The 15,465-nt window shown below is 35.1% G+C and overlaps 1 protein-coding gene across 1 annotated transcript; it reads right to left on the reverse strand.

The window, feature by feature from the left end:
- Positions 1-13,333: 13,333 nt before the first annotated feature.
- Positions 13,334-14,994, reverse strand: LOC143342417 (transmembrane protein 234 homolog). Its single transcript, XM_076766266.1, has 4 exons — positions 14,105-14,994; positions 13,817-13,968; positions 13,572-13,731; positions 13,334-13,493 (listed from the first exon to the last, which is right to left on the reverse strand). Exons 1-4 carry the CDS (start codon positions 14,118-14,120, stop codon positions 13,417-13,419), a joined length of 405 nt encoding a protein of 134 aa, XP_076622381.1. The 5' UTR covers positions 14,121-14,994; the 3' UTR covers positions 13,334-13,416.
- Between the last annotated feature and the right edge of the window lie 471 nt (positions 14,995-15,465).

Consider the following 15,465-nt stretch of genomic DNA (forward strand, 5'->3'; position numbering starts at 1 on the left):
ATGTGCAACTGCACCTACGTACTCTGATGAAGAGATCAAAAACCTAACAAAATGTTGATACATGCAAGATAATCCATCACATGTTTTCTAGAAACGAAATTGCAATGTGCAACTGCACATACGAATCCTTATTATTAAAGTACCAATATGCACTTTATTATTATATGTTCCTTCTTAAATGGATGCTTTCATTATGACAGAGCCTAATAAGACACTGAAGATCCAACCAGAAATGTGCAACTACACGTATGAACTTTGCATATTAGAATACTAATATGTACCTTAATAGTAATCATTCATATTTAAATGTGCACATACGTTTCGGTAATATTTAATAGAACGCCGGGGAACACTTCTTTATCTTATAATCTATATACATTTGTACTTACATTCTAACGCAATTTGTAGAAACGAAGAAATATGAGGAAATATTTTCTTCTTGGTGTCTTCGTCAATCCCACGATGTTTTTCTAAAACAGAAACTCATATTCAAGAAATATAACCGACATAAAACGAAGAAATATGAGGAAATATTTTCTTCTTGGTGTCTTCGTTAATCCCACGATGTTTTTCTAAAACATACACTCATATCCAATAAATACAACTCATACAAAACAAAGAAATATGAAAAGGTATTTTCTTCTTGGTGTCTTGGTTAATCCCACGATGTTTCCCTGAAATATAAACTCAAACAATAAATAAAATTGTATGAAATATTTCCCTAAGAACAATCAAGTCTGAATCCATTTACTATTTTCAATTTCATTCTTCAATGTTTATGTACCCTGTAACAAAAACTTGCCCAAAAGATTAGTAGCTGAAATAAAAGTGTATTAATGGGCACAGAAAAAAAAGAAGCTTCCACGAGTAAAAATTGATATTAAAAAATTCAAAAACATAAATATTACGCAATTGAAATTGAATGAAAAGTTAAACTCGTTTCAGTGTTAAGATAAATACAAAATAGATTGAAAATTTTATTCATTTATTACCGTAGATTTTATTTTTTGTTTCGTTTATCAAATAAAAAATGTTTCAAGACAAGGTTCGTACAAACAAAGCAATAACGAACAAAAATTTCGATTCCACACGGAAATTAATTCTCAATATGAAATATCGAATTGCAATTTGCATACCCTTTTGATGCAAGCATTCTATTTTCCATCAATTAAAACAATGATCTCGAATAAACTTTAATTTATGCAAAGAATACAGAATATTTATTAAAAAATTCACTATTTACAAATAACAATTAGGTTGCAAAGGTTATTATATCCCGTAAAAATTACCAACTCTAATAATGAATAATTAATGATATAAATATATATATATTGGAATCATGAATTCAATCTACAATAAAATTAATCATAATATAGCATTTTTAAATGCATCACAAATCTGCGATAAAAATATATTCACATAAATTACAAATTTTAACACGTTATAAAGAATAATACAATTAGTCTATTTACAACAATACTTTTAAGCAGTATTTCCTTTGGCAAACATATAAAGAAAAGATATATTTCAGATAGAATAATCGTCTACTCGTCTTAAATTCAAACAATCCGTGAGTGGACCATTCTTTCTTTCGCAACATTAATTTACAATATAAAAAAGTGTACGCGAGTGGTGCTTGTTATTCATAAAATGAACCACACAGGGTTCTTTTATTAATTAAATCGCGTGCACCCATATTAAATCATGCGCAACACTAATTTTAATAATGATGTTGAGCCATTCGAGGCTTTGCAGAATCCCAGCTTGCTTCTTGATGATCCTGGGTACAGTGGCTAGCGTTTTGGCTAGCTCTTGGGCATTGGATCGCAACTCTAATTAATAAAAAATGCGACAAGTCAAGATCGCAACGGTAATTTATAATATAAAAATTCCAAACGCGATTTGTAACAATAAAAGCAACCGCGAATGGTGATTATTCGCAACACTACCCTGAAAAGTAAACGCGAAAAATAGTAATTCGCAACGCTAAGAGCAAACCGATCAGTTCATTCGCAACGCTATTCTTAAATAACAATAAAAGTATTCGCGTATAGAATTCGCAACGCTAACCTGAAAAGGAAACACGAAAAATAGGAATTCGCAACTCTACAAGCTTAACGCGATTATTGTATATTCGCAACTCTATTTTTAATGGAAATATATTTATGATTCGCAACGCTAATGCAAACCGCGTTGCCCAAAAATGCTGGATCGGGTGCTGGCGTCTTCAGTTGTAGCTACAAACATACATGCATGAAATAAACTAACTACTTCAAGCTACTTCAAACTACAATAGAGTGGCACATATGGGGATGAAGTTAGACGTTTTAAATATCGCAACACTACGGGGCAACAACGCGAGAAATCAACAATCGCAACGCTAATTTATAATAGAAAAATTCCAAACGCGATTTGTAACAATAAAAGCAACCGCGAATGGTAATTATTCGCAACATTACCCTGAAAAGCAAACGCGAAAAGTAGTAATTCGCAACTCTAATTCGCAATCGCGTTTACTAAAACTTCGCAACGCTATTTTTAAAGCAAACGTCCGGTTCCTAGGTTTGCATAAAAAACAATCACGAATCGCGTTTATAAGCAAGACTAAAATATCAACGCGATAAATATTTGTTCGCCACTCTACGAGCAAACGCGAACATTGTATATTATTTGCGACTCTAACTTTAATCAGGGGCTAATTGTACATGTACATACACATGTATTGACCACAAAATAAACTAACTACTACTAGTACTACAATTGGGCTAGAATTTGGGCATTAGAAATATCGCAACGCTAAATAAAAAATCGCACGATTAATCGAGATCGCAACGCTAATTTATAATATGAAAATTGCAAACGCGGTTGATATCCATTATGTTTACAAAAGAGTAAAAATGCAACGCGAATCGTGATTGTTCGCAACACTACCCTGAAAAGGAAACGCGAAAAACAGTGATTCGCAACTTTATAACGAAACGCGATTATTGGATATTCGTAACTCTATGTATATCATATCCGCGAGTTGCCCTGATGGCTGGCATGTATGGTGCAATCATGGACCAGGTACATGCATACGTGAGCCAGCCAACAGAATACAGGGGAAGGATGGCTGGCATGTATGGTGCAATCATGTACAAAGTACATGCATACGTGAGCCAGCCAGAAAAATAAACTAACTACAACTACAGACGAGTTAAGTGACAAAGTAGTAACAGGAATGACTTTCCATCCTCATCTAAAGATGAAGATGAAAAGCCATTTGTTGTAGCCCACTCTTGAAACAATTTGTTAGGGCCTATTCAGCTCATTGAGAGCCTTTTCTTTCTTCGGCGGTCCTGTCGAAGCCTGAAACTTACTTAAGACTTGGCTCGAGATTTTGTGCAATACGTAGTCTTCCAACAATATACGAATTGTTGGTTGAGCATACGTGGTGAATCTCGAGCGGGACGAACGTTTCGTAAGGGACCTAACCACGACCGCGAGCACGAGAGAACGACTTTAAGAGTCGCGCGATTCGAGAAGTCGAAAATAAAGCTAGAACAAACAGCATACACTGTTTAAATCAGCATGATTTCTACTCTCGAAATCGTAACTACAGGAACAGAACTGCCACGCGAAAACGCGCCTACCCGAATAGCTAATGCGACAGCTCTGTCCTGACCCTACCTACTTAGATCTAGCACACATACACACCAGAAAAAAAGCTACCTACCTACCTAATCCTATATTTAAAAAATTGCAAAACTCATTCTCGCAAACATACACTCCACGGTTCTCATTCTTAATGTCCGGGCGCGACCTAAACTAGAGAGAACTCCCCGGGGTTCCTCCGACACCCGGACATAACTGACTTCTTTCACACTCTAATTGTGGACTTACAAGTTTCTGGGGTGAACTGACAAAGGCTAGTGGCCATTGCGTATTTTTATTATATACATAAATATTTGTATAGAACGTTTTAATATATGGAATATAGTATTTAATAAAATATACTATATGGATGTATCATTGAAGATTGAAAAATATTAAGATTTAAATCCATTAAGATCAACAGTTTTCAAATAAATGGTGAATTTAAATTTGATATTATTATTACAATTGATAAAAATCTAATGTTATAAAATTCTGTATATAAATTATAATTATAAAAACATCTGAAACGACGCACTTCCACAACACACACATGTGGACAGTACGTCGCGCACGATTCACTAACCAATGTCAGTCGCCAATATGTTATTGAATTGTTACAAATTACGTCATCGTGCCTCGTTGCCTTCGCTCATGCAAATAGCACCTGGGCATGTGCATGAGCTCAGGCAACGAGCACAGAAAGATTATTCTGAAAATCCTAACTAGAAAAGTGATTGATTAAGTAACTGGTGCTAAACGGTATATCTTATTTAATTTTTAGTAAAAATGACTCGACCTTTTTATATGTAATATATCAACAATCAAATACGTTAATATTGAAAAATGTTATTATTGAAAAAAATTTATTATTTCATGATTGAAATTTAATTATTTAAAATGAAAGACTTTACTTAAGACTTCATGATAATTGACTTTGAAAATTTAAGTGCATTATTGAAATAAATTTATTAAATTATTATTCAAAATATTCAATTATCCTTGGTCGATTCTGTCGTCAAAGTAAATTTTTTAAAAGATGAAACCAATATGTATGTTACTCTGAATTGAAAATCGACCAATCACGAAACGTCTTCTTGCACGTAAATACATCAATCAACATATGATGTATTAATTAAAGAAACGATCAATACTTAATAATTATATGATATTGTATCTATATTAATTGACATTCATATACTACTCGATTTCACATTATATCAATTTATATTTTATTTAATCATATAATTTATGTAAAGTTAATGAAAATATTTTACATATTTTATACAATTTGTTTATCACATAGAGAAACATTTATTTGTTACATTAAAAAACGCGAGTGCAAGAAAACCCTAGCCTGTAAACCTTAACTAAAAAAATAGAACAATAGATGTTACTACTCACGGGTATTTTTCATACCCGCGGTCACTAAACTCGTCAAAAATACTAAGTATACAACTGGTCACCCGTGTTGATTTGGATCTTTCATCCTACAACATGGTTGGGGACTAGAGGAACATAAATGCATGCGACTCACTCAATCATAGAATGTTAAATGTTCGGATGACGATGTTGACCACTTGAAGTCATCAGTGAAGTCAGCATGGTCTTACTGGTTTCCAGGTTGAGACTGTAAGAAGAATGGAAGAAACCAATTAGAATCAGTTATTAAAATTATAGAGATTTTTAATTAAAAATTTAAAAGTATGAATTTATACTTACGTTGTTCGCTCGTAGTCCACCGCTCGATAGCCCTCTGGATACTTTTGCTGATTTTCAAAATCAGGTTCACAGACTGTAAGAAAACTGTAAGAAAACAATTGAATCTATTGTTAAAACTGTAGAGATTTTTAATTAAAAATTTGAAAGTATTTATTCTTACGTTGTTCGCTCGTGGAGCACCGTCCAATAGTCCTCTTCAGTGATGCACTGACTCTAGTACCGGTAACGAGAAGTTTTCATTTCAAAGAGAAAATGTAATACAGTTTATTAAGCTAGATTACCGCGACCGAAAATTCATATCGGCGAACAAATGATTCTATTCTCGCGGTTCATAAAACAAGAAGAGCCACGATGCTCTGAAAGTAATTTAATATTGCGTAAGAAACACTGCTTCTATTCTCGCGTTTGCCTAACACCGTAAATGACAACGTACTCGGGGTCACTTTGCCCCAAGAAACAAATTTGTTACTACGCACAATCACTGAATCTACCGACCGCATTGCGGGCGGCCAACTTTCCTGGAAAAAAAGAGTTGAAAAGGAAGGGGCAGGATGGAAGAAACACAACAAGCACACTTGTGCTTTGCCTACTGGTTTTCTTTTTTTCTTTTTCTTACTAGAGTTCGACAACAGAAATACTGCTTTACTTAGTACAGCTGTATACATAGTTTGTCACGTATGTAAAAGGTCAATGCCACGAAGGCGAAATATTCTCAGTCAATGAGAATTTCAACGATATAATATCATCTAGGAAAATAATTATGTTTAAGTAATTATTCAATTTAAAAATATTATATCACCAAATTTCGTAGTTAGAGTTGTAAGCATGATTATGTTTACTTTATCGAATGTTAGAATATCTCGTAATTTTTATAAATATTCCGAAATTTGCAAGGATTAAAGTTCGTTGGTTATTTATGCTTTAATAGCATATTCCAACTCCGCAGTTACTACGTTTTCTGTATTGAAATATACAAGGTGTTCGGCCACCCCTGGGAAAAATTTTAATACGGGATTCTAGAGGTCAAAATGAGGCGAAAATCAAGAATACCAATTTGTTGATGAAGGCATCGTCAAAAAGTTATTAATGTTTAAAGTTCCGCTCGTACTGAATTTTTTCTCGAAAATGCGCAAAATTTCGAAGGTATGTCTATTCACCAAAAATGATTGTAATTGACCTCCGCAACCAAAAATAATTTTTCCAACACGATTTGAAATTTTTTTTTTCCGTCGAAAAATTTCACACCTTGAATATTTTTCTAGAAAGTGGGTAGAATTTCGGAGGTATATCTATTCATCAAAAATAATTGTAATTGACCCCCGCAACCGAAAATAATTTTTTCAACACGATTTGAAATTTTTTTTTTCCGTCGAAAAATTTCACATCTTGAATTTTTTTCTAGAAAGTGGGTAGAATTTCGGGGGTATATCTATTCATCAAAAATAATTGTAATTGACCGCAACCGAAAATAGTTTTTTCAACACGATTTGAAATTTTTGAATTTAATTGTTAATAATTTTTTAATGAAGCCTCCATCAACAAATTGGTATTCTTGATTTTCGTCTTATTTTGGCCTCCAGAATCCCCCATTAAAATTTTTCCCAGGGGTAGCCGAACACCCTGTATGTGGAAATTGCAATTACAACAATTCATAAAGAAATATAAACAATCAATTAAATAAATATCACTCGGAAATATTCAATCGCGATCAGAAAAGAGTTAAATATAAACTATTCCAATTTATTGTTAATATCTACGGACGCCATTTCTATATGCTTCGATATATCGAAGTGGATAAAAAGTTTGTTAACGATTTTCATATTTTATCTTAACAATGGCCGATTAGAAAATTATGGTCATGCTTGCAACGAATAATTTAATAAAGAAATAAAAACATATAAATATTAATATACACGTTAATTTTTGTTATAATAGTTTCAACGTTACCAATATTCCCTCCAAAATTTATCGTGTTGCCTGCCATCTGTTATGGTGTTTACGCACCAATAAAACTTTCTATGGCGTCGAATTTCAATCAAGGACTGCGACAGAAATAAAATACAAATTAAATCATAATTAAACAATAATTAATAATAATGAGGAAATATCAAAAGGTTAGAAATACGTACTTCGTTGGTCGCGAAACGCCGACACGTCTTATTATTTCTTGTATTTCGAAAAGGAATTTCTTGATTTCGAATTCCAATAAGAGACTGTAACAGAAACGAAATAAACATCCATTAAAGTACAGAAACGATTATTATAATTAAGTAATGATTAAATCGAAACCGTCTTGCAAGAGATCATAATTAAAACGCGAGTAGTAATAATGGAAAGATCAACAGGTTAGAATTACGCACCTCGGTCGCGAAACGCCGATACGTCTTAACACGTCTTGCTACATTAATTTTCAAAGTACGAATGATGGCCCTTCGCTGTGCCCAATAACGCTCGCGAATTAGGTGGCGAGGTGGGAGAAGAGCCGATGTCTCGCGAAGCTTGTATTACGAACCCGAGGGATGCCTCGGGTAGAAACCGCGGATACAAGAAAAAAAAACGAAGACTTACTAAACAACGTAAACACCTTGACTTTAGAATTATATTGATGGATGGCGATATAATGTACAAATTAAATATAACTCACACTTTTGTCAATTTATAGTAGCAGATGACAAGATTCTTGAATTTGTTAACATTATTCACTTCGATGATTACATGCAAATTATTTACAACTTCAACTAGGCAAAGAATCGCGAATAATTCGTACTTCTCAACTCATATGCATTTACACACTAGCCTGTTGCCTATCACACTAATTCAGTGAGTTTCTCAACTGACCGCCACCCGTGAGAAGAGGACGCTAAAATCGCCTCTTAATTTTTAGGTCGGTATAGCAGTAAATTTGGGCCACGAAAATTCATAAGGTGTAAGCACAGACGATGTATACGAATAGACCTTACACCTTATGGACTTTCGTGGCCCAATCTGACTGCCATACCGACCTGAAAATTCAGGGGTGATTTTAGCGTCCTCTTCTCATGGATGGTGGTCAGTTGACAAACTATTCACTGAATTAGTATTGATGGGCTGACAGCTGTAGTGTGTGCATAAATACATGTGAGTGGACTATGCAGGGATTGAAATTCATTTCTAAATCTGTTGGTAATATTACAAATAGCACGAAAATGATAATGGGGGTTCGAGACTCCATAAAAATGGGTCGAAAAAATACATTGGGTGAAAGATCTACTGGTATACCTCGTCTGTGACAATACTCTAGAATCTTTGATGAATCAATGAGAATCAAAAATAATCTAGTGAAGAAACTCTATATTTATGATGACTTATGCAAGGCGGATCGCAGCCAATTTGCTAATATTATTTAGTTTATAATTAATAATTGCATTACCCGGCTAAGAGTAATAAGAATTATTAATTAAATGCTAAATAATATTACCCAGGTCTCACCACGTGGAGGTTGCTGCGAGTGGAGACCCAAAGGGAGATAGATGGAATCCAAGTTCCATCGATCTCCCTTTCGCAATTTTACAATCTGAATGACTAAACTAAGAAGATAGAAGGAACCCAAGTCCCTCCGATCTTCTAGTTTAGTTATGCCAAGTAATTGTTTGGTTTAAAGAGGAGTGAAGCTAAATCGTGAGAGACGCGACGCGACGCGATGCTGAACCGTACAACGGATCTTTCGGATCGAACCTACTGCACTTGCTAACTCGATCTCTACAGAAAAATGGATGCTGCATCCCTGAATCGAGGTCTCCATTTCTCCAACGCAACCCGCCGGGAGCCCGAAGGACCCGACTTGGGTTGTCTGACAAAGAGAGAGTACCTGAGACAGGAACGACTTCCGCTGGATGGTGTGCGTTTCCGCAGAATACGGAAACTCCACACCTTCCAGCGAAGAAACATTTTCCTTCAATCGAGCTACCAAGAGAAGGCGGTTAGATCTTTCGGACCAACTGGACGGCCGATCACATGTTTCTTTCAACGAAACAGCGGTGATCGAAGCGAGAAACGAGAAAACGAATCGAGTGAAGCTACTTGTTAAATAATTACTTGACATACGGAGACGCGTACAATGGTCGTCGATGCTTAAGTCTAGTTTAATTGTACCAAGCAATTGTTTTGTTTAAAAAGAGGGGTGAAGCTAAATTCTGGGAGACGCGACGCGACGCGATGCTGAACCGTGCAGCAGATCTTCGGATCGAATCAACACTACCCTTGGTAGATTGATTTCTATTTCTAGAAATCGATCTGTCATTGGCAGGCGACTAGATCTTTCGGACGAATTGGACGGTCGATCACATGTTTCGTTCGACGAAACAGTGGTGACCGAAGCAAGAAACGAGATAACGAGTCGAGAGAAGCTAGTTGGTAAACAATTGCATGGCACATACGCGGATACACTAAAGACTTAAAATTAACGTCGAAATTTGAGCTAGCAGATTCGGAACTAAAATTGAGACGATAGGAGAAAACGAGACTCCTTCTATTTTCTAAATTAGTGGTACCAAGTAATTATCTCTTTTGAGAAGGGATGAAGCTAAATCGTGGGATACGCGACGCGACGCGATGCTAAACCATGCAGCGGATCTTAGGATCGAATCTACTGCCCTTGATATCTCGAGCTACCAAGGGAAGGCGATTATATCTTTTGAACCAACTACACGGCCGATCACTTGCTTTCTACATTAAAGCAGTGGTGATCGAAACGGGAAACGAGAGGACGAGAGAAAGTGAAGCTACTTGGTCAATAATTACTTGGTATGGCGCGGCAACACGGACAATAGAGAAATCTTCGACGTTAATTTTAATATTCGCAGCGAAGCTTAAGACTAATGTACTTGGAATTAAAGGTCCCTCGGCGGATGAATCCCTCTATGGTTGAATCCCTTGGTAGTTGAATCCCTCGATGATTGAATCCCTTGATGGTTGAATCCCTCGGCGGTTGAATCCCTCGGCGGTTGAATCCCTCGGCGGTTGAATCCCTCGGCGGTTGAATCCCTCGGCGGTTGAATCCCTCGGCGGTTGAATCCCTCGGCGGTTGAATCCCTCGGCGGTTGTAGCGTCCTCCCTCGATGTCCTTGGAATTGATCTACAATAGATCTGACCTGAAACAAAAACTACTACTTGTGTTAGTATCATATTAAGGAAAATTTAATAAACCCTAACCAATCCATCTGTGACTCGACAAATGGAGAAATAATTTGTTCAGCTGATGTATCGAACAAGTTAAGAAATTCTGAAATATTCCTACACAGAATAAATGTTACTCGATGGGTAGACCTACCTAAAGAAATGTACAAAATTAACACCTGATAAGGAAGTGAAAATATTAATAAATTAAACAATGACAGTCAAAATATATTAAATACGCTCAGTCCAAACGACAGAACAATTTCACAAATAAAATCAAAATAAAAATTCGGATTAATTGATAGACGATGCTTGTGAACTTAGCTGACCAGTAAAAATATTCTACGAAATTAGGAATATCTTGCCAAGTCAGTTTCAACTAATACCACAAGTAATGAAATCGACAAAGCAATTTCGCAAACAAAATCGAGATAAAAATTCAGATTAATCGACAAAGACAGATACCAGTTCAGGAAAGAATTGGAAACAGAAACAGTAAACGATCGAAGGAAATACCCCATAGAGAATCATTTTCTTTCAGAGTCCTATATGGTCAACGTAACGCAATAATTGCCGAAATAATAGAAGAACCAGTTAATAGAATATCTCATTGTATGTTGAAATGGTGGAAATATTCATAGTAACGAAACGAAAACCGATAAATTTAACAAACCCAATTTTTCATCAAACGTTAGTCAAAAATAAACGAGCAAGCTTCAAATCAGAAACATAAGAGAAAAAGAGGGGATATTTAAACAAGACTCACCACTGGTCAACAACTGATCAGTATCGGTCATCGTATGCTCACCACTGGTCAGCTGGTCAGCACTGGTCAGCACTGGTCAGTAGTGGTCATCCCTGGTCCCCCTGGTCCCCCTGGTCCCTCCTGGTCGCCACTGGTCAGCCTAGGATGATCCCGGGATACCCACCGAGCCAGGAAGTCCGCCACCCTTGGACCCCCCCGCGAGAGTGAGGCATGTGAGTCTCCACACGAGCCTTTAATGTAGTGACGGAGGAGTGGGGAGAGCACAGCGCGTGTCAGCCATCTCAACCCGTCCGGTGGCCAAATAATTTCGCGAAAAATTATTATTTACGCATACTGATGGGCCCTTTCATTATTCATATACCACATATTGTTAAGAATTACTTAAACTATAGCGTTGGAATGTTAAACAATGCTAAGGTTTATTTATAATTGTTTAATTCGCATCATCGTCGAGTACGTACTCTATATGGAGTTTACATGCAGCGATTGGTATTCTTGTAAAAAATTATTTTAATATTTGTTAAGATTTCGTAACGCACGAATCAATGATTAATACCATTACCAACGCGACATGGCGTTTTACGGGCAAAAAGACAGATTTCTCTTGCATCGTGAACGTCACTTAGGGGCAATCTTTCTAGTTCCTCGAGGTACATGGACCTCCGCAAGATCGAGTTCAACCTATCGGAAGGTAGCATCCTCTCGAACGAAAGTGCATATCGCTTTCAGCATGTATTATGACTCGATGCATGACGCAGGCCACGATAACAATCGAACGTAGGACCACAGACCAGGTATACGAGTATTTGTTGATGGAGGCTTCATTAAAAAGTTATTAACAATTAAATTCAAAAATTTCAAATCGTTCTGGAAAAATTATTTTCGATTGCGGGGGTCAATTACCATCATTTTTGGTGAATACCTCCGAAATCCTACCCAATTTCGAGAAAAAAATTCGAGTAGGTGCTATCATTTTTCGGCGAAATTAAAAAATTTCAAATCGTTCTAAAAAAATTATTTTTGGTTCTAGGGGTCAATTACAATCATTTTTGGTCATTACACATACCCCCGAAATCCTACTCAGTTTCGAGGAAAAAATTCCTTACCGAAAATATAATTTCTGGCCAGAAATGTCTGCCCGAATTTTCATGCGGATCTTTAAAACGTCATAACTCCTGAACGGATTGGACGATTTTGATGTTTAAAAAAGCAAACTACACATATTTTGATGGAGAATATGTACAAATAGCAAAAATATTCGAAAAGTAGGTCCTTGACCCCGCAAAATGAGAAAAACCCCAGAAAAATGGTCCAATTTTCAAACAGCCATAACTCCTACAATAGTGAATATATTTCAATGAAACTTTTTTCTGAAGTAGAGGTCATGGGTACCTACAAAAAAGTATTGGACAACTTTTTTGTAGGGCGTCGAACAAAATTATTAAAAATTAAAAACGAATTTTTAAGAAAAATCGACAGGGGGTAGGTGCTTAAATCTTTCGACGAAAAAAAAAATTTTTAATTAATTCTAAAAAAATTATTTTTGGTTCCGGGGGTCAATTACAAGCATTTTTGGTGAATACACATACTTCCGAAATCCTACCCACTTTCGAGAAAAAATTCAAATTTTCTTGAAATTTTTAAATAACCTTAATCGATTGATTACTCCAATGAAATTAATCGATTAATGTCCAATTATGGTCCGTACAGCTTTCATTTCGTTAAAATATAATAAAATTTCTGAAATTTCATTTTTTGTCTCTCTTCCTCTTGTGATCATTTCTAAATCTGTTGGTAACGTTGCGAGTGACACGGAAATGGTAATGGGGCTCTAGAGCCCCAGAGAATCGGGCCGAAAAAATACATTAGGTGATAGGTCTACTCGTATACCTCGTCTGTGGTGTAAGTTCTACTCGTGTACCTTGTCTGTGGTAGTATTTAACATTAAACAAAAATTGTATTTTTCATTTCTGTAATTAAATCATAACAATATGTACATTCTTATCTTACTATCATGTGAGAACAAAATTACAATACCAAGTTTTAATTTTATATATATATATATTTAATAAAATGATACAGAGTAATATAAAAATATTATTTTATCACAATCATTGTCTAAATACTAACTGAATTTAAAATCATACAGTTTCATCTATCTTATCCCAACAGCAAAGAACTGTTCCAATCAACACCATTGACATCCCAATATATGTATCTGAAAATTAAAATAATTCATATAATCTCTACATCACTATCATAATGAGTATAAGAGGATAACAAATAATATTCCAACTTCTATGTATTTTCTCTTCACCCAAGATCCAACCCGTTATTGCAGTTATCACAAAGGTAAGAGAATTAGTGACTGGAACAGCCAATGATATATCCGTGCTACTCAGAGTTAAAAAGTATAAGACAGAACCACTTTGATTGATAATAAATGGTACAAGGTACTAGACAAATAAAAATAATTAAATGAAAATATATTAGAATTATATATTTAATATAGTATATAATGTATAGGATTCTAAATAAAACCTTTAATGTTGTGAGAAGGAATGCAAGTTCCTTAAAAAATTGACCAAATCTGGTAGAAGATTTGACATTTTCTAGACCTTGAGCTCCTTTTTTGATGAATGGGTTGGTTATACCCCATAAGATTGCCACAATAACAAGGTATGCAACAGAATCTATAAAAAGAAGTAAATGTATACGAAATTATGAAATTTGTCTTTTACTATACGTAAAATATTTTTCATAAAGAAAACTTATGCTAAATATACGATATTAAATCGATTTTTAAAAAGCAAATAAAATAATTCTTACCTACTGATACTGACATCCTTGTTCTTATTCAATATTTTAAGATTATTATAGAGATACAAAAGAATGCATTTTTTGGGTTGCTTAATTTTATTTTTTAATTTTTTAAATAAGATACGAAGTTAAACAAACATAACCTCTAATATTACGAAAATAGGTCGCATAATCACTGATGACTATGTCTCGTCAATAGCGGTACTAAGCTATTAACCATTTATTTCATTGTAACTATCTTTCGAATCATAAGTGCAACCTACTTTTTGTGGTATGTAATACAAATCTGATAGTGTTACCAGACCGGGCATTCGGTGCACCAGAAACTTAATAATCTTATCTAATACTAATAAACATTAATACGTTTGCAATAACCATTCAATTGAAAAATCGTCCGTCACAGACCACACTATATCTGTAATAATCTTATTCAATATAGTGTGTTTTCAATTATTTATAAATAAAACATATATTGCATAGACCTACTACTCTGTTATGCTACGATTTTTCTGACCACTATACAGGGTGTTCGGCTACCCCTGGGAAAAAGTTTAATGGGCGACTTTAGAGGCCAAAATATAACGAAAATCAAGAATACAAATTAATACTTAAACAGTTATTAACATTTCAAGTTCTGCCTGGACTGAATTTTTTTTCTCGAAAATGCACAAGATTTCGGGGGTATTTCTATTCACCAAAAATGATAGCAATTGATTTCCGCAACCGAAAATAATTTTTCCAAAACGATTTGAAATTTTTTTCCGTCGAAAAATTTCACACAATCTTAAATTTTTTTTTAGAAAGTGGGTAAGATTTCAGGGGTATGTCTATTCACCAAAAATGATTGTAATTGACCCCCGCAACTGAAAATAATTTTTCGGAACGATTTGAAATTTTTGAATTTAATTGTTAATAACTTTTTAACGAAACCTCCATCAACAAATTGGTATTCTTGATTTTCGTTTCATTTTGGCCTCTAGAATCTGCCATTATAATTTTTCCCAGAGGTGGCCGAACACCCTGTATGTTAATTTGACCGAAGAGTAAGAAACATGGAAAGTATTAACCATCCAAATTATTAACGACACCATCCTCGGTGCGGCAAACTTGGACCATGATGCACAATACTTTCCATGTTTCTTACTTTTCGGACCTGCCGTTCCGAGCTAAACCCTTGCTATCGATTTCAACAGGCAGGGTCAAACAGCGCAAAAATAGGACCGCTTTTATGACTTACCACTCAAGCCGAGACGTCTCCGCTGAAAATCAGTAAATTTCTAAGCGTTATATCTTGAAAACTAATCAAAATCGGGTGAATAAATTGCAGCTTAATGAATTCGTTTTGAAAAGCACTATCGCATAATCCAAAA

This window comes from Colletes latitarsis, chromosome 6, assembly GCF_051014445.1.
Source record: "Colletes latitarsis isolate SP2378_abdomen chromosome 6, iyColLati1, whole genome shotgun sequence".
Classification (NCBI taxonomy): domain Eukaryota; kingdom Metazoa; phylum Arthropoda; class Insecta; order Hymenoptera; family Colletidae; genus Colletes; species Colletes latitarsis.